At 52.9% G+C, this 24,060-nt stretch overlaps 1 protein-coding gene across 1 annotated transcript in view; it reads right to left on the reverse strand.

Annotated features, from left to right (window-relative positions):
• CCDC33 (coiled-coil domain containing 33) overlaps positions 1-24,060 on the reverse strand; it is a 123,812-nt gene that overhangs the window by 41,807 nt on the left and 57,945 nt on the right. Inside the window, exons 5-11 of the mRNA XM_063142607.1 lie at positions 22,827-22,936; positions 20,127-20,228; positions 16,258-16,349; positions 14,688-14,808; positions 4,511-4,634; positions 3,728-3,858; positions 2,769-2,840 (exon numbers count right to left, since the gene is read on the reverse strand). Of these exons, the coding sequence (XP_062998677.1) occupies positions 2,769-2,840; positions 3,728-3,858; positions 4,511-4,634; positions 14,688-14,808; positions 16,258-16,349; positions 20,127-20,228; positions 22,827-22,936 (752 nt within the window). The remainder of the gene's footprint in view (positions 1-2,768; positions 2,841-3,727; positions 3,859-4,510; positions 4,635-14,687; positions 14,809-16,257; positions 16,350-20,126; positions 20,229-22,826; positions 22,937-24,060) is intronic.

The following is a 24,060-nucleotide window of genomic DNA, read 5'->3' on the forward strand; positions in this document are numbered from 1 at the left end:
CCCCCCACCTCCCTTCCTTGTCTGCCTCTGGCGACAAATCCGTTCCTTTTTATTGTTGCTGGGGACGATTTGCTGAAACAAGCTGAAAGAACGGACTCAAGCAGCCCGGCCCCCACCGTTTCTTGTCCCTCCCCCCTCCCCTCCCCTCCCCTCTCCTGTACATACATTGGGGGTGGGGAGTAAGGAGAGGAGGACTGGGGTGGGGGAGAAAACAACTGTTTCTAGATCAAAACAATAATCCGCTAAATGAATTCCGCAGCATTTTCCCGCATGACTAGGAGTGATAATTTAGTGCGGCAGCCAGCTGGAAGGTAAGGATTAATTCTGCACTTACCAACACCCCTGTGAATAATTCATCACACGCAGGCCCCTCTCGGCTGACCCCCGGGGCCATTACTCCAAAGTCCCTCGCCAGGGGAGGGGCGGGCTCCCCAGGGGGAAGGAGCAAGGGAATTAACCCGCCAGCTTTTGGTTTGGTCCCAAATTAACTTTGCAGAGGGGGCATAAGGCCAGGGACTTCTTGTTTTCTGCAACCACCCTCTAAGGCCACGATTCCATGCGCGTGTGTCTGGAGCTGGGGCAGGGGAGCTGTGTAGAAAGGGTTTGGAACGAGGTCCTGAGAGGTGCTCTGCTCTGTGCTAAGCCTGGGTCTAACATGCACATTTCGAAAGGAGGGCTGTCCTTGGAATAGAAACACAGCCCACCTCCCCATGGTGGGGAAGACCGTGAGCCTGTGGCTGGCTGGGGCGGGGGGCTGCCCTCTTCAACCCGTGGCTGTGGATGGGCAACACCAGGGCCCCCGGCTGCTCTCCCTTCCGAGGTCTCCGGACCTTCAAACTGGCTGTGAACTCCACGGCCCTTCAGAGAGAGGACTGTCCTCTGGAAGGAGGACACATGGCCACTCCAGCACCGCAACTGAACCCCCCCGCCGCCTTAGATGGTGCACATTTTGGGAGTATTTGCACATGAGGGAAATTGTACATTTTGTACAATTTTGAGGGAATTTGCAGATTCACACAAATGTGTATTTATGCAAATTTGGGAAATTGGAAAAAATCCAATTCTGTCCATGAGCAGATGACGGAACGGGAGGCCCCTGACAATCTGTGAAATGCAGGAATCCGAACATGCCTGCCTTCAGCATGAAAAGCATGTAGCCTGGCGGTTTAATTTCATTTATGAAATTTCGATTCCACCCAGTAGTGGAAACTCTCTGGGCAGTGGACAAAGGATAACACCCACCGAGCGCTCCTCCCCAACAGTCCAGGGGTTGAGGTGAACCGCCCACCTCTGTGCCGGATCGTGGCCCTTGCGTTCAAGGAAGGGACCTTTCAGGGGGCTTGAATAGAGATCCACCCGTGCCGCAAGCACTCCCTTGCCCTCCCCCTGCGGGTGCAGTTGTGGGGTGCGAGGGGAAGGCCACGGGCGCTGCAGAGCCAGATGTTCCCAACTGTGCTCAGAGGAAGCGTAAAGGCTTTATTGAGTTGCAAAGCAATCTGTTTTAACCGCTGTAGCAATCAATTAGTATGCAGCCACTCTTCTTCAGGGAATGCATCAAGAGAAGCATGATTTCTATCCATGCTTTAAATCGGTCTGTCAGAAGCACCCCGGTAGTGAGAGAGCCGCGTCCCCCCCCCCTTTGTTCTGGCTCCACAGCCTTGCAAAGCCCAGATGCACAACCAGTGCAGAGGCCACTTAGCAGCTTATCTTGCAGGCAGGCCGTGAGGCTGGAGGGGCCAGAGCGACAGGCTGGACATGCAAATGGGGGCGGGGCGGGGGTGGCAGGCTCCACCTTGCGAGGGCGACCGGGCCCAACGCCGGCTCCTGCAATTTGCAGGTCCGCCGTCGGCAGCAACGTCCACTTGGCATTCGCAGCGCCCCTCCCTGCCCCCGTTCAGTTTCTCTGCTGCAGCGCAGGAAGGGGGGACTTCTCCCCTCCACCCTCCGCAGCATAGTCCGGACTGTCCGACGGCAGAAGCCGGTCCCTCGCAAGGCCGAGCGCTCAGCCTCCGTCGTTGTTCCGACACAGCCGCCACGCCTCTGCAAGTGCCCAGGGAGCGCGGAGTGCTTGAAGAGACCCTAGGGAAGCCATCACCTATATTCATACACTGGCGCTCAGAGCAGCCCGGAGCTGGGGGTGAGTCGTGCTCAGGCGAGGGGAGCTCGATTCAGCACCGAGGTTCAGAGGGACGGCAGGCCCCCCCCCCACGTGCGCCACGGCAGCAGCAGGATCCAGGGGGAAGGGCACTTCCCTGAGGGGCCGCCCTCCGGATGCCTTGGCCTGCGACTCCGTGCCGCTGAAAAGAGGGACGCACTGAGCCAGGCCCTCGGTCCCTCTAGCCCAGTAGTGCCGACACTGACAGCCAGCCGTGGGCTCTCCAGGGTACCAGGCAGGGATTTTCCCCAGAACGACCTGGAGATGCTGCCGGGGGTCAAATCCGGGACCTTCTGCCTGCCAAGCAGGGGGAGGGAGGGGCTCCACCACTGGACTACGGCCCCCAGTCAGGAGCATCCAGGGCTGCCTTCTTGAACCTGATGGCCTCCAAAGGTTTTGGACTCCAGCCCCCATTAATCCCAGACAGCATGATCAGTGATCAGGAATGCTGGGACATGTAGTCCAAAACATCTGGGGAAGGGCCATCCAGAGCATCCAATCCCAGTGCACAGAGGAGAACTGCCAGAGCACAGCCAGGAAACTCAGGCCTCCTAGCGGGAACCCACTAGATCCACTAGAATCCACCTTGATCCACTGATTCTTCTTCACTCACCTCTGCATTGATCAACTGAAGTCCAACTTGGATGGTCGGAATTCCTCCAGATGTGGTTCGCAGAGATGTATCCTGGGGGAGCAATGGACAGAGGTGGATTCCCAGCACGGACATGAAGGATCCGTTCTGGTCAAGAAGCCCAAGTGGGCGGCGGGCGGCATTTAAAAATGGCTGGCTACAGCCGCCCCTCCCCCCCACTCCCCTGCCCCACCCCACAAGCCCATAGCATTGTACAGAGGAAGCCTCTAGTGGGCTGAGGTGGGGGTGGGGGCTGAATGGCAGGTTGGACGGGAGGGCGCCAATTTGTTTCCCAGAATGCCCTACGTGCGCGTGCGCGTGTGCGTGCGTGCGTGCGTGAGAGAGAGAGAGAGAGAGAGAGAGAGAGAGAAGGCGGCCCACTGGACCGCCAGGGCCAGCTGCCCCCACATGCCCAAAGTTTGCCCCACACCCTACAAAGTGGCTTCCTACTTCATCATCCACAAATGGGGCAGAAAAAAGGGTGGAGGGAGGATTTCAGTTTGGCTGTAAACGAAATACGACACGTTAAAAAAAGAAGAGGGAAAAAAGCCCCGTGCGATCTTTCCCTCCTGCACTGTTTCTTTGCTTGGACACGCACTGACAGCCACTGACACGCACACGCACCCCACACACACCATTGGTGCCACGGGGGCAAAGAGAGGAGGGTCCCATGGAGCTCTCAGGAATCCTGAACAGCCTCCGTCTACTAGAACGTTTACAAATAGTCTAATATTTGGAAATGTATATTTTGTGGAGAAATACGTATACAAATATAAACGTTTGCACAGATATAGATAGATAGATAGATAGATAGATAGATAGATATAGAATGAACAAAACATTGAGAATTAACGTAGGGATGGGATGGGACAAACAGACGTGGGGCTGACGGGGGCCAGAGGGAGAGGGGGGGCTCCCTCCCTCCCTCCCTCCCTCCCTACCTGGACGGGGAGGTTTTCGACTTGCAGCCCCCCCCTGCTGCTGTCTGCTGCCAGCTTCCGATAGACCCGGTTGGTGAGTGGCAGCACAGAGAAGCCCAAGGCCTTGGGGATGCTCTCCGGGTCTCCTGGGACTGTTGGGGGAAGGGAAGAGGAGGCGCGTGGCCTGTCAGCCCATCTCCGTAGCCCAGGGGGGAGCGAGGTGCGCACGCGCGGAGGAGGGGGCTTTGCTCCGAGTCTTCCTCGTGCGCCTGCCCCTCTTCCGCCCCTCCGCCATCCTAGAGGTCGAAGCTGCATTTCAAGACGTGCAGTTTTGGGGAAATGCTTGAATCAATGGGAGAAATGCAGACGTGCCGAAAAGTGCTCAGCTGATGCGCACTTTGGGAAACAGACAGAAATGTCTGGGGGGGGGGGACAAAGCTCACCCTCAGACAGGACCACAAGTGGGAATGAGCTTCGAGGGGGAATTTGGAGAACCTCAAGGAGCTCACAGCCCGCTGCTTCGCGCGTCCCTAGGCTGGCTGAAGAGCCACAGGGCTTGGATTCTTAACCAAGCAGGTGCCATAGAGGGAGGGCCATCAGGCAGGCCTGACACTCAGGATGCTCAGGATGAGCCCCGCGCCCCGGTACAGCAGGAGCCCTGCCCCACTTCCCAAGGCGTGAGCCTCTCCAGCTGATGATGCCGGCACTTGCAGTGTTCCACGGCCGGTCAGCCAGCGCCTCTGCCTTGGAAGGCGCGGAAGGAGGCCCCTGCCTCCCTGTTGGCTGCCAGAGAGGAGGACTTACTGGCTTTGTAGTATTCAATCACGAGAGCGGTATCGTCCGAGAACGCCGTGGCTCCATCCCTGCCTTGGAACAAGTAGGAGGCGTCCCACGTGGGTTGCTCAGGAGGCCCCCCAGCTGGAGAAACCTGAGGATTGGGAAGAGATGGAAGGGAGCTCAGTCGGCATCTCAGGAGAGAGGCAACGAGGCCCATCTTGTTGACTGAGCAGGGGGCCGCGGCCTAAGAGGCCCCGTCCGGCTCTCCCATTCTATGCTTCTGAGAAGTGCTCAGGCAGTGCTCAGCAGAGGCCACGAGCCCTTCTGGCGGACTCTCTCCAAGAGGGAGGAAAGGAGGCCTTCCCCACGGCAAGTGGGGAGAAGGGCCATGCTGCGGCTGACGTCCATGAGTGCATTTGCATGGTGCAGCCATTTGGAGCCATTTGGAGGCATTAAAGCAAAGGACCTACAAACATTTCCCACAGTGGCCATCCACCAGCCGTAAACGTGGCCGGAGACCCAATGGAGACCCAGGCGTCTCGTGCGCTTGGGAGGTGGGGGTCAAGAGAGTGTCAGCTCTGGCAGTGGAGACCGAACTGTCTGGGTTTAGGCCAGGAAGGAGCTCTCCACAGCTCTGCAAAGAAGGGGGGGACGGAGAGAGAGAGGAAGCCCGGCTGAAGGACCTGTCGGAGCAGCGAAGCTCATCCTGAAATTCCAGACCTCCAGGAGTGGGCAGCATTGACAACATGTAATTGGAGCCACTTTCCGAGATCCATCTGCCTCGGCTCTCCTTGAACTTCCATTGTTTTTCCATGTTGGATTTTATTTATTTTATTTATTACATATTTATACTGCCCAATAGCCTAAGTTCTCTGGGCAGTTTACAACTAAAACCATAAAATCCAGGTTAAAACTTAAAAATCACATTTTGCTTTAAGCCAGTTTGTGTATGTATGTATGTATATTTCGAGAAAAGAAGTATAAAAACTTCAATCAGGGACTTCAATTACCCTGATATCTGTTGGGAGACCAATACTGCCAAAAGCGGCCCTTCCAAGAAATTCCTGACATGTGTGGGTGATAACTTTCTCCTACAGAAAGTGGAGGAAGGAACTAGAGGATCAGCAATCCTTGACTTGTTATTGACCAATAGGGATGACTGAGTGGATAAAGTGGCAGTTACGGGAACTCTGGGGGAAAGTGACCACGTCATACTTGAATTCTTGATTATGAAGGAGACAAAAGTTGAGTGTAGCCATACACGTACTCTGGATTTTAGAAAAGCTGATTTTAATAAACTCAGAACTATGATAAGTAAGGTCCTGTAGCAAGGGAGCCTAATGAGAAAAAGAGTGCAGGATGGGTGGGAGTATTTGAAAAAGGAAATTTTAAAGGCACAGTTACAAACAATTCCAACAAGGAGAAAAGATAGAAGACAACAGAGGAAACCAATGTGGCTCCACAAAAAGCTTAGAGATGACCTGAAAACAAAAAGGGATACATATAGGAAGTGGAAGGAAGGCCAGGCTACAAAAGAAGAGTACAGACAAGTGGCGCAGAAGTGCCGAAATGGCGTCAGGAAGGCTAAAGCTTTGAATGAGCTGAGATTAGCAAGGGATGCTAAAAGTAATAAAAAGGCTTTCTTCAGATATATGAGTAGTAAAAGACAGAGGAAAGAAATGGTGGTTCAACTGCTTAATGAGGATGGCAAATTGATAACAGACGACAAAGAAAAGGCTGAAGTGCTCAATTCCTACTTTGCCTCAGTCTTCTCCCAAAAGCGGGTCTATGACCCCCCCTGGAAAAGGTGAAGCACAAGTTGAGGGGGCAGGATTACAGTTTGAGATTGATAAACAAATGGTCAAAGAACACCTAATTTCCTTGAATGAGTTCAAATCTCCAGGGCCCGATGAACTGCATCCTAAAGTAATGAAGGAGCTAGCGGAAGAACTCTCAGAACCTTTGCCTATAATCTTTGCAAAATCATGGAAGACGGGTGAGGTGCCGGACGACTGGAGGAGGGCCAACATTGTCCCTATCTTCAAAAAGGGTAAAAAGGAGGAACCTGGGAACTACATACCAGTCAGTCTGACATCCATCCCTGGGAAAATTCTGGAGCAGATTATAAAGAAGTCAAATCTGTAAACACCTTGAAATCAATGCGGTGATCACTAGAAGCCAACATGGATTTGTCAAGAACAAGTCCTGTCAGACAAATTTGATCTCATTTTTTGATAAGGTAACCTCCCTTGTGGACCGTGGGAACGCTGTGGATGTCATATATCTTCACTTCAGCAAAGCTTTTGACAAAGTACCACATGACATTCTGATTAACAAACTAGCTAAAAGTGGGCTAGATGGAACAACTATTAGGTGGATTCACAGTTGGCTACAGAATCGGACTCAAAGAGGACTTATCAATGGAACCTTCTCAAACTGGGGAGAGGCAACGAGTGGGGTACCGCAGGGCTCAGTCCTGGGCCCAGTGCTCTTCAACATTTTTATTAATGATTTGGACGAGGAGGTGCAGGGAACGCTGATCAAATTTGCAGATGACACCAAATTGGGTGGGATAGCTAATACCCTGGAAGACAGAAACAAACTTCAAAGTGATCTTGATAGGCTGGAGTGCTGGGCTGAAAACAACAGGATGAAATTCAACAGGGATAAATGCCAAGTTCTACATTTAGGAAATAGAAACCAAAGGCACAGTTACAAGATGGGGGATACTTGGCTCAGCAATACTACAAACGAGAAGGATCTTGGAATTGTTGTAGATCGCAAGCTGAATATGAGCCAGCAGTGCGATATGGCTGCAAGAAAGGCCAATGCTATTTTGGGCTGCATTAATAGAAGTATAGCTTCCAAATCACGTGAGGTACTGGTTCCTCTCTATTTGGCCCTGGTTAGGCTTCATCTAGAGTATTGCGTCCAGTTCTGGGCTCCACAATTCAAGAAGCACGCAGACAAGCTGCAGCGTGTTCAGAGGAGGGCAACCAGGATGATCAGGGGTCTGGAAACAAAGCCCTATGAAGAAAGACTGAACGAACTGGGCATGTTTAGCCTGGAGAAGAGAAGATGGAGGGGAGACATGATAGCACTCTTCAAATACTTGAAAGGTTGTCACACAGAGGAGGGCCAGGATCTCTTCTCGATCCTCCCAGAGTGCAGGACACGGAATAACGGGCTCAAGTTAAAGGAAGCCAGATTCCGGCTGGACATCAGGAAAAACTTCCTGACTGTTAGAGCAGTGCGACGGTGGAATCAGCTACCTAGGGAGGTTGTGGGCTCTCCCACACTAGAGGCCTTCAAGAGGCAGCTGGACAACCATCTGTCAGGGATGCTTTAGGGTGGATTCCTGCATTGAGCAGGGGGTTGGACTCGATGGCCTTGTAGGCCCCTTCCAACTCTGCTATTCTATGATTCTATGAAAACGTGTTTAAATAAATCATGACAAACATACACCAGGATGCGCAGTCACAAATCCATGGAAAATCGCTTTTACCAGTCGCAGGTTTGGAGTCCGTGGGGGGGGTGGCCCCTGCTGCGATTTGGCAGCGTGAAGTTCTAAGGGTGGCTGAGAATTTCGTTTCAGTTGTGTTTTGATAAGAATGTACCAAAATTCGCAAAATTCTCCCTATTTGTGACAAAAAGCGCTTCAGGGTTGTTGTTGTTGTTGCAACATTGAACGTGGGAGAAACCGAACATGACAGATGGTTCTGCGAAGGCGCCCAGGCCTTCGCACTCCCAAGCCTGGGCCTGGCCCCGTTCCCATCCAGCCACGCGTGAGGCGCTCCGTTTGGGCGGCCACCTCCTCGTCTTGAACAGCTCTGCTAACGCTTGGCAGGTTCACCACAGCGTCCTCCGTGCTGGAAATAGCCGGACTTATTGCATGTGACGGGTGAGAATTTTGCTTCAGTTCACTTTTGATAAGCATTTGCCTTAATTTGCAAAGACCCTCCTATTTCAGAGAGGAAGAACATGAGATCTTAAAAGGCTGGATGTGAGACAAAGCAAACTGCGTGACTCACCCACCCCTGGTTTTTCGCTATAATGGGAAGCAGGCAGAAATTAAAGCGACCCAGGGAAAGATTGCGGTCTGATGGGTTTACAGATGGGGCCTTGAATGTGAACAAGCAGGAGGCATTTCATGGCAACTGGTTTTTATGGCCAAGGCCAAGCACTAGCCAGATGTGGCACAGAGAGGCACAATACTTGGGGGGAGGCGGGGGGGGAGAGAGGAACCTCTGTGCCAGAGTCCTCCAGGTTGACTGGAGTGGAGGAGCTCTGATGGCAACAGCCACTGTTAGGCGAGCGAGGGAGGGTGGGCATCCGGCAGAACCCCAGGTGCGAGCAGCGCCCATGAAGCCTGGCCTGATTCAGAAGCAGAGAGCCCGGTGGGGTGTGTTTTTAGGGATGGGGTGAGAATTTGAGGCACTGCTGCTCAACCCTATGAGCACCCCCTTCTCACCTTCTTGTGAGCAGGATAGAAGTGCTCATTACCCCATCGCTGAACATGACCTTGCTCTTATAATAAGGAAATATAGAAAAGTAAATAAACGTGCTGCACACAGACCATCCAAGAGGTTAAATAGCTTACTCCCCCCAAAAAAAAGAAAAGAAAAGAAAAAGAGATGTAGGAGGGGAAGGGAGGGGGGAGAATACCATGACAGTTGAATTCCCTGCGCGGATTAATTTGTAATTCAATTGCTAAATGCAGCCTCGTGCCCAGAAAGTGTGATTTATGGTATGTAAAAGCAAACCACTCGGGTGGCGGTGGGAGGGGGGAGGCAGGGGAGTTTGTCACATCCACATTTGTTGCTCCTCCAGCCCCATGTGAGAGCAAAGACCCACCACCACCACCCCGGCCTCCCCTCCCTGCTTCCAAAGCTAAACAAGAGAGAGGCGCCTTCAGAAGCTGTCCCTGTGGACAAGCACTTCAACCTCTAGTAATGATTATTCCTGACCCCAAAGCTAAGACGAAGACATGCGTCACCCTGCCCCCCGGGTTGTAAAAAGGGGAGAAACAATCGCGCTGAGGAGCAGCGACCTCAGTCCTTCCGGGGCCAGTCCATGCCGACACAGTAGTCATTCATGCACAAGAGGGAGGGGTGAACAGGCTCGGGGGGGGGGGGGACGGAAACCTAAACATTTACCAAAGCAGCACCAAGAAGGGGAACCCCCCCCCCCAAGAAAACCCCCAACGAATAGTGGGCATGCCCAGTGGCCACAAAATGCTGACTGCTTATTGGAGGAGGGGAAGCAGAAAACTATGTGGAAGGCGAAATGGAATGGCGGATACTGAATGGGGCCCCTCCACGCTGCAATGTCATATTGCAGACCCCAATTGCCTGACCCATAATAAGGAAGATGGGGCTTCTGGCTCTTCCTTATTTGGGAGGGAGGAAACAGCTCCAGCTTCCTTCCTTTTGAAGAGGAGGCGCAGGCTGTCAGGGGGCCGCCTACACAGAGGAATTCGTTTCAGTTCATTTTTTAAACTGGCTTTTCCCATCTCTGCAGCACGGCACAGCGATGGCTGCTGCTTCCAGTGGGCGTTCAGGCTCTGCCGGTTGTGAGGAGGAAGGGGGATTCGGGGCGCTTGGGCACACGGATTCAAAGGGACTTCAAATGGTCAGGGGTCCTTTGCCTCTAGTTGGGGCAGCTGCTGCGCCTGCTAAGAAAGAGCTGCTGGACCATCTTCGCATGGCCAAACCGGGGGGGGGGCTGTTGGAGGCCAGCGCGTCGGACTTGCCATAGAATCATATCGTAGAATCATAGAATAGCAGAGTTGGAAGGGGCCTACAAGGCCATCGAGTGGGTCCCAGTGCCGGTGGGTCCCAGTGACAAAAAGGGCCAAATGAAATGCTACCAGCCCCCCACCCCCACCCTAGGAGCGAGGGAGACGTGGTTTTTGTGAAGCCCACCCCACCTGGGCCTTGTGGCTTCTCAGGCATTGCTCATTCCATCATCGGCTCTTTGATGGAATCAGATCGTTTTACCCTGATGCGCCTGAGCAGTAATGTGCACAAATGCAAGTTAGTGCTGGTGCCCATTAGCACAGATCCCCCGCCCCACCGCAAAGGTGAAAAGACTGCCTGCAGGTTGGCAAAAGCCAGTCTGCTGCAGAACCTGCAAGTCGGATCCACCGCGATCCAGGCTCACTGGAGTTCACTGTGGATCCCTCTGGCATCCCTGAGAAGAAGCGTCCCGCGTAATACTGGCAACCCCCCAAGCTCAGGGACGCTGACGCTCGGGAGGGAATCAGGAGCTCCTCTGGTCCAAAAAGTGCAGGAATTAATTCTGTTTGCTTATTCGTGGCCTTTCTGTCCTGCCCAACAGCCAAAGCTCTCTGGATGGTTCACAACATTTAGAACTCTAAAATCCAGCAAGATAAAACGTAAGACCTTTAAAAGTTTAAAACAGAATGAAACCAGAGTAAAACGCACTAGCAGGGAAAAGATCTAAAAACATAACAATAACGCATTCAAAACCAAAACAGCAATACTAAAAAAGACTCTGAAAACGAAAAAGTCTTCACCTGGGGCTGAAAAGGCCACAATGCAGGTGCCAGGTGAACCTCTCCAGGGTGCTACCACTGAAAAGGCCACCTCCTTAGAAGCTCCGCACCTCACCTCATTTTGGCACAGCCAGAGAAGGATCTAAAATGCAGGTATGTTGCAGCCCTGACCGAGCAGCACAACAATGGAACCAGTTACCTCTCCCACACTAGAGGCCTTCAAGAGGCAGCTGGACAAGCATCTGTCGGGGATGCTTTAGGGTGGATTCTTGCATTGAGCAGGGGGTTGGACTCGATGGCCTTAGAGGCCCCTTCCAACTCTGCTGTTCTATGATTCTATGGCCATGCAGCCTCGGCTTAAATGCCTCCCGTGAAGAAGAGGCCACCACCTCTGGGAGGTCAAACTGTCCTGACTGCTCTCCTAATGTTGAGCCGAAACCTGCTTCCTTGCAAATTAATGCCCTGTCTTATCTGACTGGTTGCTATCTCCCGCCTCTTGAGACTGGCCATTATTATTTGCATGTTACAGAAGGGGGAACTGAGGCTGGAAGTGAGCAACTTGCCCAAGAGACCACACCACAGACCCACAAAGAGCTGAGATGGGGAGAAACGCCCAGACCGAGGGCCCCACTGCCCCACCTCCTGACCGCTGGGTCACACCGCCTTCATCAAAACTTCCTACAAAACCAACATCCATTTCAGGTTTTTAACAAAACTAACAGGGAGCCTGTGAGAAGAGAAGGGAGGGGATACATTTCCCCAGCCCAGCTGGCTCCGTTAAATCATTTATAGCACCGACTCTTGAGTTCTGCTTCCTTTTTTGCCAGCCCCGCCTGGCACTGTGCCTCAGCAGAGAGCTGTCAGCTGAATTGGGCAGAAACGGCGGATTACAGGATTTGGCTCCAACGTTTTCCTCCTTAGGCGAATGTTTTACTCCTGCAGCGCAACCCCCACCTCCCCGCATCCCAGAGGGAAGAGATCTCTTAAGCCGTACGAACAGGCTGGAATTAATTTGGGGCAGCCGTGCCTTTCATCTCGGCAGGAAGAGATGCCCGAGATAATGCAGATGTTGTGCTCAGCCTCTTGGGACGGCCTCGGAGGAGATGCCAAGGTGTAAATTCACCGTGTGGGCAAGGACGACATCCTCCCCCGAATTGTCAAGCATGGGCACCGTAGGGCAGGGTTCCCGCAGCATTTATCCCTGCTGTGCCTGGGTTGGAGCTGAGGAGAGAGACTTCTCCAAGCCTCTCCGATTGCTACTTGGGAAGGATGTCTCATGAACGCCTGTGCCACGCTGTGGACTCTGCCTGGCACCAGGGGCTGGGGGACCCTCGGGCCACATGCTCTGAGTGGGGCCCTTTCCCAGGGCATGCCCCCCCATGTCCTGCTCACTCCCCCCATGTCCTGCCACCTCCCCTCAACTTATCTCTTCCTCCAGGCTCATTCCGGATGGCCAGAGAGAGAGGGAGGCACGCCGGGTTTATGACAAAATCCCTGCTCCTCTCCTGGCTGGGCTTAGTCCACATTGGGTAGGTGAGGAGGCAGCAACAGCAGGGAGGAGCAGGGATGGACGAGAATTGCGTTCTTGCTCACAAAACCCGTGAGCACGCCCCCTTCAGAGCCCTCAACGCGGCCGCAAGAATGTGTTGGCTGAAAATGCTTGCAAGTCATCACATATGGCTCATGTTCGTCTGGTGCCCAGTTCCAAGTGCAAACCTAAATCAGCCCTGTTTTAGCCTATGGAGGAAATCTGCACAAATTAGGAACTTTGTGCACATTTCGGAAGATATGCACAAACTTTGGGAGATTTGTGCAAATCTCCCATTCGGTCGCTGCACAATTTGCACGAATCCTTCATTTGCGCAACGCAGGCAGCGACCCGGATGTGAAAGGGAATCAGGCATGAGACAAGTGGCAAGACGATGTCTGGAGAGTACTGGCGATCTCGGGCCTTGCTTGGTTGCCCATCCCTGAGGAGGAGGAGGAGGAGGAGGAGGAGGAGGAGGAGGAGGAGGCAGAGTAGCAGCAGGGTCAGGGGAATACAGGCCTCTCGCTACTGGGAGGAATCCTTCTAAGGGGAATTGTCAGGGGCTGGACCTGGGACTCTCCACTGGGCAAAGCAGATGCTCCAGGACTGAGCGACAGGCCCTTCGGATCTGCTTGGAGCCCCCGACTGGGCTCCAAGCAGCTGGGCTCGGGGGCGGAGCTTGCTTCCCCACGTCACCCTCTGTGACCTGCCTGCCTGCCTCTCTTCCCATCCTCTCAAAATGACCCTTCCTACGGGTTCATCGCAAGGGAGGAAAAGAGGAAAAGCAGCAACTGTCAAAGGGGCATCATGTTGGCTGGGAAAGGAAGCAGGTATTCTCTTTTGATGAGAGGCAGACAGAATTTGGACGAGACTTTCTTCAAATGTCTTTGCAGTCAATCAAGCGATCACTCAATGACTTGGCATTCTACGTTCTGAATACGTTTGCCACACTGCTAATTGGAGACGTTGTTTGACTACGCTGGCTGGTTTAGATGGGCCCCTGCTGGGGAGGGGAGAAGGGGGACGCGGGTTGGAAAGTGTCACATTTGGCATGTGGAAACTTCGGAGCGTTGCCTTAATAATGATCAAGAAGATGGGAGGTTTCGGTTTCTCAAGAGCCCCTGAAAATGGATGGTTGCAGAAAAGCCCCGTTCTATTCTGAAGGAGCAAATCTGCTTAAGATCAAGCTGGGATTTCAAGCATGAAATCTGAACATCATTCAGACAAAACCAGACAAACACAAGCAGAGTCGAGGTGGGCCAGGAAAGGGGGGGGGGAAGGCTGCCCCAGCCGGACACTTTGCCCCTTTCGTACCAAGGCTGTGAGAACTATGATGCACCGATTCATTCCGCTGCACTGGCTGTGATGACGGCATCCCAGTGACCTTCCAATGAGGAAAAAGGCCGTGCGAGGCAAAAAAACCATCGAGAGCAAGGTGTAATGAAACTCAGGGTTATCCATGCAGCCATTTGGGGCCTGCGGAATTGGCCTGGTTGCTGGCAAAGGAGGCCCCGTGATGCCCGTGGAAGCAGGCAGGGCGGGCAGGAGGCACGGAGGCAGCCTTCCGCCAAGGTGGGCACCGCTGCAGCAGTCACGCACGCCCACCCCCGTCCTCAAAGCCTTGCCCCATTTTGTCTCTTCTGCCTAAATCACTAAGTATGCCCCTCCCCCTCTTAACCCCTGCAAATAAAGTTGCAAAAAAGGGCAAACCAACTTTGGCTTAGGCCCCAACGCGTCTTTTGTCCCTGCGCTCTGACCATGCACAAGCGGAGCCAACGTCTTGATTTCAGCCTGGAATGGCCTTTGGCCCTTGATCACCAACTTAGCTTTTTAAACTTACATTGACAAAGGCTGATCTGGATACAATTCTGCTGGATGCAAAGCTCCTTCCGTTTCCTCAAAGGGACCCAGGGTGCAACCCCTCAACTCTGTCAACTTGGAGATGGCATCGTTCATTGCTACCCATTGGTTTCAGGGGAGAGTAAACATAAGACCACCCAGTAAAAAAACCCACCCACCCATCCTGGCTCTTTGCCTCTCTCTCTCTCTCTCTCTCTCTCACACTCACTCACACACACACACACACACAGCTCATCCATTACTCAAGCAGCTCATTTCTCTCCCATGTGGAACATCCTGGAGCAATGTTTTGCTAGTACCTGTGGGTACCCGTGGTTCGTGACTCGCGGGACATCAAAATCCTCCATTGTAGGATCTGGGAAGTTGATGTAGGTCATTGGGACTGGAGGAACGTTGAGCGGCCGAGCCCTCGCTTCTTGCCTTTGGAAGGAAAAAGGATGCTAGGGGTCATCAACAGCTTCGGAAGGGCATCACAGGGTGCGGAGATGTGTGCAGGGCAAGAGCGCAATCCTAGGCGCATTTCCTTGGAAGCAAACTCCATTGCGTTCCATGGGCCTTGCTCTCTAGTAAGTGTGTTTGTTGAGGGCTGCAGTCTTTGAACCCGATCCTATTCATCTGTCCTCAGTAGAGAGCCGCACTGAGCTCGGCATGCCGCTGGCGTACTTCCGTAAATGGGGAGGCCAATGTTACGTCTAGGTGGGACAGCCGTGAAAATGAACTGCCCCACGTAGAAGAGGAGCGGCCCATCTGGGCCTGGTAGTGGTGGGCCCCAGAGGAGGCTTCCTTCCTGACCGTCGTGTTCGCTTGCCTTGATTCTCGCCCCACCCACCCCCGCCCCACTAGCACGGAGGCGGCCCCCGAGGCGGAAGAGGCATCATCCACAGCGCTCTCCCGGGCTCCCCAGGACCTCCCAGGCCAGAGGGCAAAGCTTCACCAGGCTCGGAAGGAGCTCCCCCAAAGTAGCCCTAATCCTAGGGTAGTACGGCAGCCAGCAGCAAAACACAGACGGTTGTGGAGGTGAACCAAGCGCAGATCCCTCAGAGATCCCTAGATCAGGAGGACTTTTGCAGATAAAATTCTTTCGTAAATAGGCACCTTATCTGCAAAATGGGGTTTTCGTTAGGGCTGCAACATTTAGTAGGGATGTCAGAGGAATCCATCTGGGGTAAAGTTTGTAAGCTTTCATCAGCTCAGCCATCCCCATACCCACACACCCCACGCACACCCCACACCCACACCCACCTTCGACTCACTTACTGCAAGCTGGCTCAACTCAATGCAGATTGATTTGGGCCAAGTCATGGATTTGGAGGGGAGGAGTGTGTGTCTTAAATTGACATTTATGCAAATTGTGGCCACAATTTGTATAATTTGTTAAACTTTTGACAGATTTGCACAAATCACAAGCACAAATTGGTCTCCTCGGACCCAGAATTCTGAGCTCCTTGCCCCCTCCCCCTTCTCCCAGGCAACAGAGACAGGACCACCCTGGCTGCCACTTGACGCTTAGAAAAGCAAACTCACAGAGGAGGCGAAAGGGGCCGTTCTGTGCAGCGGGGGACCAGAGCTGCCCCTTGCTGTCCCCAGCCCCCTCCCCTCCCCTCCCGAGCTTTAGCTAGATGGGCAAAAACACCCGTCTAGCAGAAGTGGGGAGTGGGGAAGTGCGGAGGCCACGATCCCCACTACGTCCCTCCCACTCTGAATAGGGTGCCCGTCAGCTATTAGTTTGGAGGCTGATGGGCATCCGGAAAGGACGGCGCTTTCTGTTTCCTTTTCTGTAACTTCAGAAACTGGGCAGACAACTCAAACTATTAGTAGCTCAAGTTGTGTTTTCCCCCGCCTGCCTTCCCCACCGCCTGCACTACTCACATGTAAGCTCCGAGGTTGTTCACAATTCGACCGACGGCGATGATGGTGCCATCAGGTTTTGCTAAGGGCTCATTGATGCCTTTGAGGAAAACCTGGAAGCAAAGAGAAAGGAGGCCACTAAATGAGACCTGGCAATTTCCCAGGCACCAACACGCCCCCGCACGCACACTCCACACACACACCTCTAAAAAGAAAGGGCTTCTAGGCAATTTGGCCACCTCAAAGTGGCTCAGAGTGCAGGACACGGAATAACAGGCTCAAGTTAAAGGAAGCCAGATTCCAGATGGACATCAGGAAAAACTTCCTCATGGTTAGAGCAGTACAACAATGGAACCAGTTACCTAGGGAGGTTGTGGGCTCTCCCATACTAGAGGCCTTCAAGAGGCAGCTGGACAACCATCTGTCAGGGATGCTTTAGGGTGGATTCCTGCATTGAGCAGGGGGTTGGACTCGATGGCCTTGTGGGCCCCTTCCAACTCTGCTATTCTATGATTCTGTGATTCTATGAAAATTATGTTCTGGCTGTTCCAAAGAGCCACCCCATTGAAAGGTTTTGGGAGTCATCTCCAACGAGCACTTCGTGGTAAGGAAGAACCTTCAGCATTTCCATTTTAGAACATTTTTAATGAATTGCAGCACTAGGAATGGGGGTGGGGGGAGAAAGTCGTTCTGCTTGCATTTCAACGCAAACCTACCTAATTCATACTTCCTGAGCAAATACAAAACAAAACAAAACTGAAATGTCATCATCTTCTGTTGTTTACACTTTTCTGGATTTTGTGATACAGTTTTCCAATCAAAACACGTGCAAAAAATTGTGTAACAGGGAAGTGTGCGCATAAAACGCCAACGCACGCATGAAAATAATGTACAAAAATGCATTCTGTTGGAGGAATTCCTTTAAACAACGCATATATTTAGTAGAGTGCAAATTCTTGCGCTGCATCTTAAGCAAAATATATTAGGCTCTTCTCTGGGTGCCCACGACGGTGCGATGGGCGGCTACCGGGGGTGGGGAGAGGGTTCCCTGCCCCACCCCGCTTCCCCTGGTCTGTGCGATGCCCTTCCCAGGGAGGTCCAAAGGGACATGCCGAAATGGAGGATGCAATTGACGGGTCCCTTTGGCAAGGGTGGGATCTGGTTCTGCTAGGAGAGGATGAAAGTGACACGGACATGGACAAGAAGGGAACACGCCTCCGCAGGGCCACATGGGCAGAGGTGTGATTGTGCGCACTTGCACAAGATCACCAATCTTAAAAATTGTAAAAAATTATTATGAACCTATATTGAAAGACTGAGGAAGGGGATCCAATTTGTGCAAATTGCCACCATTAAAGACAACAACAACACAGATTCCACGTATTGGATCAACTTGCTACAGGTCAAATGGATGCCATCAAGGGGAAAAAGAATGAAACTTGCAAGTTTGATCGGGGGGGGGGGGGGACACACAAAAAACCCTGGCTGAGCTTTCACTCCCAAACCAGAATTCCTCATACATCTTGATTCTAGAACGTTCCAGATTCTTGATATCCTTCTTAAATTGCAGTGCTCAGAACTGGGCTCAGCACACCAGGTGAGATCTGAGAAACACCCTATCAGCACGGATCTTGAAAATGCCGCCTACACGAGTCTCTCTACTCCTAAGACGAAGGTGGGGCCAGTTTGGGGTCTCCAGGGGACATTTTTGCTCCCCCTTACAAGCTCCCCTGTGGGCCACATCCCTGCCAAACCCACTCCCAGGCAATTCTGCAGGGTGGTGGCAAAATGATGGCTTGCTGCCCAAATTAGACTCTGCAGGGACCAAACCTTTCCTAAGGGATACCTCTAGGTGACTGTGCTACACGAAACTGGCATCTACCAGCTATTATCCAAAATAGTAAAGCAAAGGGAGTGGAAGGCATCATCTTCAAGAGAGGGGTGATGGAAATGGGGCTGGGCGGGGAGGAAGAGCAGCCCCACAGGCCTGCCATGCTGCTAAGGCAGAGCACAGAGGTGGGGGGGGGAGGGGGCATTGACAGGAAGGGGGCCACCACGCTGAAGGCTCTTCCCCTGGTGGATTCCAATCGGAGGATGGATCTATGTGGAACCACCAGGAGCAGGCCCTCGGATGACCTCAGTGACCAGGCAGGCTGGTAAGGGAGAAGGCGCTCTCTCAGGTATCCTGGTCCCAAGTTGTTTAGGGCTTTGTACACAAGTACCAGAACCTTAAACCTGGCCCAGTAGCGAATAGGCAGCCAGTGCAGTTCCCTCAGCAGAGGAGTTCCATGCTGGAAAGGGGCAGCTCCAGACAACAGCCGAGCTGCAGCATTCTTCACTAGCACCAGCTTCCGGATCAGCTTCAAGGGCAGCCCCACATAGAGTGCATTGCAGTAATCCAATCTTGAGGTTACCAATGCCTGTACCACCGTGGCCAAGCTATCCCTGTCCAGGAGAGGCCGTAGTTGGCGAACCAACCAAAGCTGGTAAAAGGCACTCCGAGCCGTGGCAGCTACTTGAGCCTCCAATGACAGAAATGGGTCTAAGAGTACCCCCAAACTACGAACCTGTTCTTTCAGAGGCAGAGCAACCCCATCCAGAACAGGCAATGAGCCTGTCTCCCGGATTCGGGAACCACTCACTCACAGAGCTTCCGTCTTGCCAGGATTCTGTCTCAGTTTATTGGCCCTCATCCAGCCCATTACTGAGTCTAGGCACTGGCCCAGGACACCAGTGGATGGCTTGGTTTGTGTTAACCAGACACCACAACGTCCCCTGGAATGGAGGCGCAGCACTGCGGGGAGACATCTGGACCTCCCACGACAAATGAGCCGTTGTGCTGTAAACGGATGAGCAGGGAAGACCTTTCCCTGCCCTTCCTGCTTCCTCTGTAAAACCAGAACCACCGATGTGGCTCTTAGATGGGGAGGGAGGGAGCAGTGACTTCAAGAGGGGAGCCTGGGAAGGGCGATTCCTCCTGCCCCCTCTTCATCAATCCCATGCTGGGATTAAAAATGCTTTCCATCAGGGAACATCATCATTTGCTGAAGGCAAATATGGAAACGAGGCAGCCAAGATCGATCCCTGACTCGTGACCCTGAGGGAGATGAGACACACACCCCGCAACCGCCGCCACCTGAGGCACGCGGCCTGTGGCGTATCCCAGGGACGACTTGGGCGGCGGATCAAGAGCCCTCCACTGGCCACCATGAGGGCTGCACGGGCATTCCATCATCCATGCGTTGGCCTTTCCCCCTGAACTCGTAAATGCCTTATTTTGGCTTGGAAGCCAAGATTTAAAATAAAAAATAAATAACACATTCAGGAGATAATAGGCATTGCAGAGCAAGTGGTTCGTGACTCTTCAAGCAAAGCTGTCTCTGGGCCAGGTTTAGCCCAGCTCTTTGGCCGGGGATACAGCAGCCCAAACTTGGCTGGTTCATCTTCTTCTTGATCCGAGTTTGAGACTTGGGATGTGACATCGAGCTTCTATTCACCACAAAAGAAGGGGGAAGACCTGTGCCGGTGTTGCGCCCATCTCGGCCAAAAAGCCGTTGATAATGGGGACATGGCATGGATGAGGGGGCAGTGGTTGATGGCCCTCCCTTGTTGCCATGGCTCCAGTCCAAGTCACGTCATCCCCACACCGGCTCAGAATTAAAGTCTAAATCACAGATCTCCCGCATCCCTCCTGCGTTGACTGTGGAGATGCATTAATGTCCTTTCCCCCCTTATTCAAGGTCCTAACTAGAGGTCCCAGTGCCCATCGTTCCTCACCACTGAGCTCCCCAAAGGTGGCGCCCCTGGCCTGGCCACACACCCCACAAAGGTTCCGTAACTCACAGGCAGTCCCTTGACCATCATTTCGGAATGGCTGCCGGGGGCCTCACCTCCAAGCCGGTGTAATTCACGCCCGCGTAGCGCGGGATGAGGCTGTGTTTCCGAACGATGGTAACGTATAGCTTCGTTCCTACTGGGTCCTTCTTCCGAGGCTGTTTGAGGAGGAAGAAAACCACTCAGTGAAACGGGAGCAGGGGGCCGAGATCTCACCCAAGGCCATAAACCAACGAGCTTTGCGTTTCTAAACAGACTGGATTGCTCTGCAGTGGCCCTGAGCAGTCATAACGGACAATAAAACCAGAGCTGGTCATTAACACCCACAGTCCCCTCAGGAGACGACTGCCAAGGGGAGATCAATAGCATTAATCTTTGGCATTCGGCATGTAAACATTTCCCAACCCCTAAAGGCCGGCTACCACCACTTCCCACTCTCTTGACAAAAAGTAAACAGCCTTTGCATCAGCAGAGAAATGGGATTGGGTTCTCAAGTGCTACGTAGAGGGGACATGACGTGAGGGGTGGGGCAGGTGTCCTCCCACGGCTGAACCAGACTCCGCCTCAGAGCAAATGAGGGGGAAATCCAGAAGGCAACAAAGCAGGCAAATGGCCATGGACAAAAGTTCCAGTCCAGGCTCAAGCAAAGGCGAGGTGGCCCAGAAACACGCAAAGGTCAGAGCACAGATATGCAGCAAGTTACCGTCCACCGGCCAGAAGCAGAGTCAAAATACAGCAATAGCTGACTTTAACCCACCATCTCAATTTCCCCACTTTCGCCTCCTTCCAAACAAATGCCACATCTTTGCTACACCATTCATTTTCTCTCTCCATTCACGGACACCATTTTCAAAAACTTTCCTCTTCACTGCTCATGGAAATCAGGCCATTTTATTTGGCTGTCTCTGATCCACCGTACAAGTCAAAACCAAGATCACACCTTTTTAGTTTATGCACACTATTCCCCAAACTCTGGGAACTTTTTTTGCACATTTTTATTTCTTCACATTCTGGAATTTGCAGATTTCTGACCAATTTGTACACATCATAGCCAAAATTTGCGCAAAACACAACCGAATCTGCGCAAATTTCTCAGTCTGTGCAAATCGCTCAGCAATGTGCACAAATTCTGGAACCTGCAAAAGAAAATAAATTGTGCAAAATGCCCCCCAAATCCATGAATCGGCCCATGGTACCGCAGACTATGTTGGGCATTGAAGTAGGAACTGCAACGAATTCCAGTGGGCTAAATTTCTCTGACATCGCTAGGAGGAAGGGAACGGCCGTCCTTCCCTGCTTTTCAAAGAGGCCTCAGGAGCTCAGATGCAACGTGGTTCCATGAGCGTGTTTCTCTAACTTGCGAGGCTTTGAAACTCTGAAACATTTTCCCACCACGGATTATCACCATTACATAAAGATTTCCTTGGCCTGACCTCAGCGAAGCTCAACAAAACGTTTCTTGTGCAAGGCGGATGTTGCTCATAAGCCTGGAACCAGGAGGTAGAATCCCAGTGCTTAAGGCCAGAGAATGAGGCAGGGGCCTTCGCAGGATGCGGCGGGGGGTGGGGGGCGACGGCACACCAGGCATGTCCCCCCAAACACCCTACAAACAGAAAGCGAGCCAAGAGGGGAGGAGACTCGAGGAGAACTCTTCTCCACTGACACACTAACTGTGCTACGAGCGCAGACCGGTCTGTGCGCGTGCGTGTTTTTATGCAGCAAAGCATTTGTTCCTTAATTACAATCAGTGCCGAACCCACGTTGCAGAGGGCCCTCGGGCAGCGCCCCCCCGGTCCGTGGGGGCCCCCTCCCTCACTGAGCCCCTTCTCACGGCCACTCTTGACCCCGCTGCTCCTGCTCCTCACCGCCTTCCTCATCACGGCTCCCACTTGCTTGCTCGAGTGGCAGAGAGGCGCACAGGGCCTCTGCTGCTCCTGCTGGCCCTTCCCTTCACCTGGGCCTGAGCGAGAGGCAGGTGAACAAGCAGGTGGCAGATGGGGGGGACGGGACAGGAGGAGCGCGTCCACCTAGCCAGTGGGGCCCGGCTGGGGTGTGGGGCCTCGGCAGGCGCCGAACCTCCCCTTGACGCTGGGCCTGATCCCAATCCTGCTTTCCCATCCCAAATGGGATCCTCCAAGATGCCCGACGATCACGGTGAAAATAAAGCAAAACAGCTGATCACTAAAACCAGCTCAGAACCAAAGAGCAGCAGATTCAGACCAGATCTTTGGGTTGTTCTGAGAGAATATCTAACCCAGGGAAAGGCAACCCGGTGCCCTCCAGATGTTCTGGATTACAACTCCCACAACCCCTGACTTCCTGGGGCTTCTAGGAATTGCAGTCCCAAGCATCTGGAGGGCACCAAGTTGCCTACCCCCGATCTATTCAGATGTGAGCTTGAAAGATACAATTTTAACCTGCCACTAAAAGGCAAAAAGGCTCATCTGGGACAACGCAGTACATACACCCCCCTTGGGTGCCATGACTGAGAAGGCCCTATTCTTCCTCTCCACTTGCCACGCCTCAAATGAATGGCCTCTACCAATGACCAAAGTATGGGGGCCACCTCACTCAGGAGGAGGTAGCTCTTTGAAGCATTAAAGCACAGAGCATCCACCTGTATTCTCCTGTGAGGGCTGTACCACTTGCCTTTGCTGAACATTGCATTGGCTCAAAGGTGCTGCTGGCTCAGAAATGCTGAGACTGGGCAGGCAGAGGGGTCAGCCTAGGCGGGCCGATGGCACAAGATGACTTACCAGCACCAGCGCACAGTGATACTGGTGGAAGGGGCGCAAGTACTTCACGGGGATGCTGTATCTTGCCAAGGCCTCCTTGGTGTCTTTGTCAGCCACCGTCAGGGACAGATCTGGCAAGAAAAGAAGAGGAGGAGACGTCATCATCGGCACGTGTGGCGGAAAGGCCCGGAGGCACAACGGCACGCCATCTGGGAGATGGCGCCATTCTTAGCGCATGTCGTTTCTTTGAAGCAATCCTGTGGGATGGGGCTCTGGTTCTGAAAAGAGCAGGGAGATGCTGGGGAGGGGACATTTAATCCCCCCTCCCTCTGTACCATTTCCCCAATCTAAACATAATCCACACCAACACCCTAAAACGATTAGCCCCACAGCAGGGGGGGAAATGCACGGGGGGGGGGTTTGTTCCTGCTGTGGGGCTTCCCCCCCTCCTGCTGTGGAGCTAATAGGCAGCTTTCAGAATTGGAGCAAGGGCTGATTTAGATCTGGAAAGTGGTGGGGAGGAAAGGACTACCCTCCCGCCCCACTGGCACCCCCAATCAAAATCAGAGACCCCTCCCTGGCGTGGTTGATTGCAATACAAAACAAACAATCCCAAAGATATGTCAGGTGGTCTAATTCCTGGTCTCTGGGATGGCCTTGCGACTCGGCCCCAAGAAAGCAGATCAGGGCCGTGAAATCCACGTGAAATCTTTCCCTCCCCTCTCCCTCCTTGCACCCCCCCTCACTCTCTCAGAGCTAACTCCAAATTTCTCCCTTTTTACATAGACTGAATTTGGAAACAGAACTGTTTGTTTAAATGATTTATGCAATCAACATCCAAATTAAAAGGGTTCATGGGGTTCATAACAAAGCTGATTAACTCATCTATTCCAATGCAGCCCCCTTCTCAAAATGGGTGGGTCTCCCAAGCAGAGGAGACAAAAGCCAAGGTTATCAGGCAGGCGTGAGATTGGTCTGATGGTAACCCAAAGTGCCCAACAGAGCATCACCCCTGACCCGACTTTTCAAAGGTGCGCATGCTGAGGAACACAATTGTTTTGTCTACAAATCACACTGCAAGCTCAGAATGTGTCCAAGCCTGTGGTATGTCTGGCAGTTGCGAACTGAGTAAATCCTGACCAAAAAGAAACTGAAACAAATCTCACACACACTCCTAGTCAGGGGCCTCTAGGGATTCCCAGTGGCGGGAGATCAGAGGAAGGGCAAGTGCAAAGGCTGGTGTCCCCATAATCCA

The sequence above is a fragment of the Elgaria multicarinata genome, chromosome 16 (assembly GCF_023053635.1).
Source record: "Elgaria multicarinata webbii isolate HBS135686 ecotype San Diego chromosome 16, rElgMul1.1.pri, whole genome shotgun sequence".
NCBI classification, from domain to species: domain Eukaryota; kingdom Metazoa; phylum Chordata; class Lepidosauria; order Squamata; family Anguidae; genus Elgaria; species Elgaria multicarinata.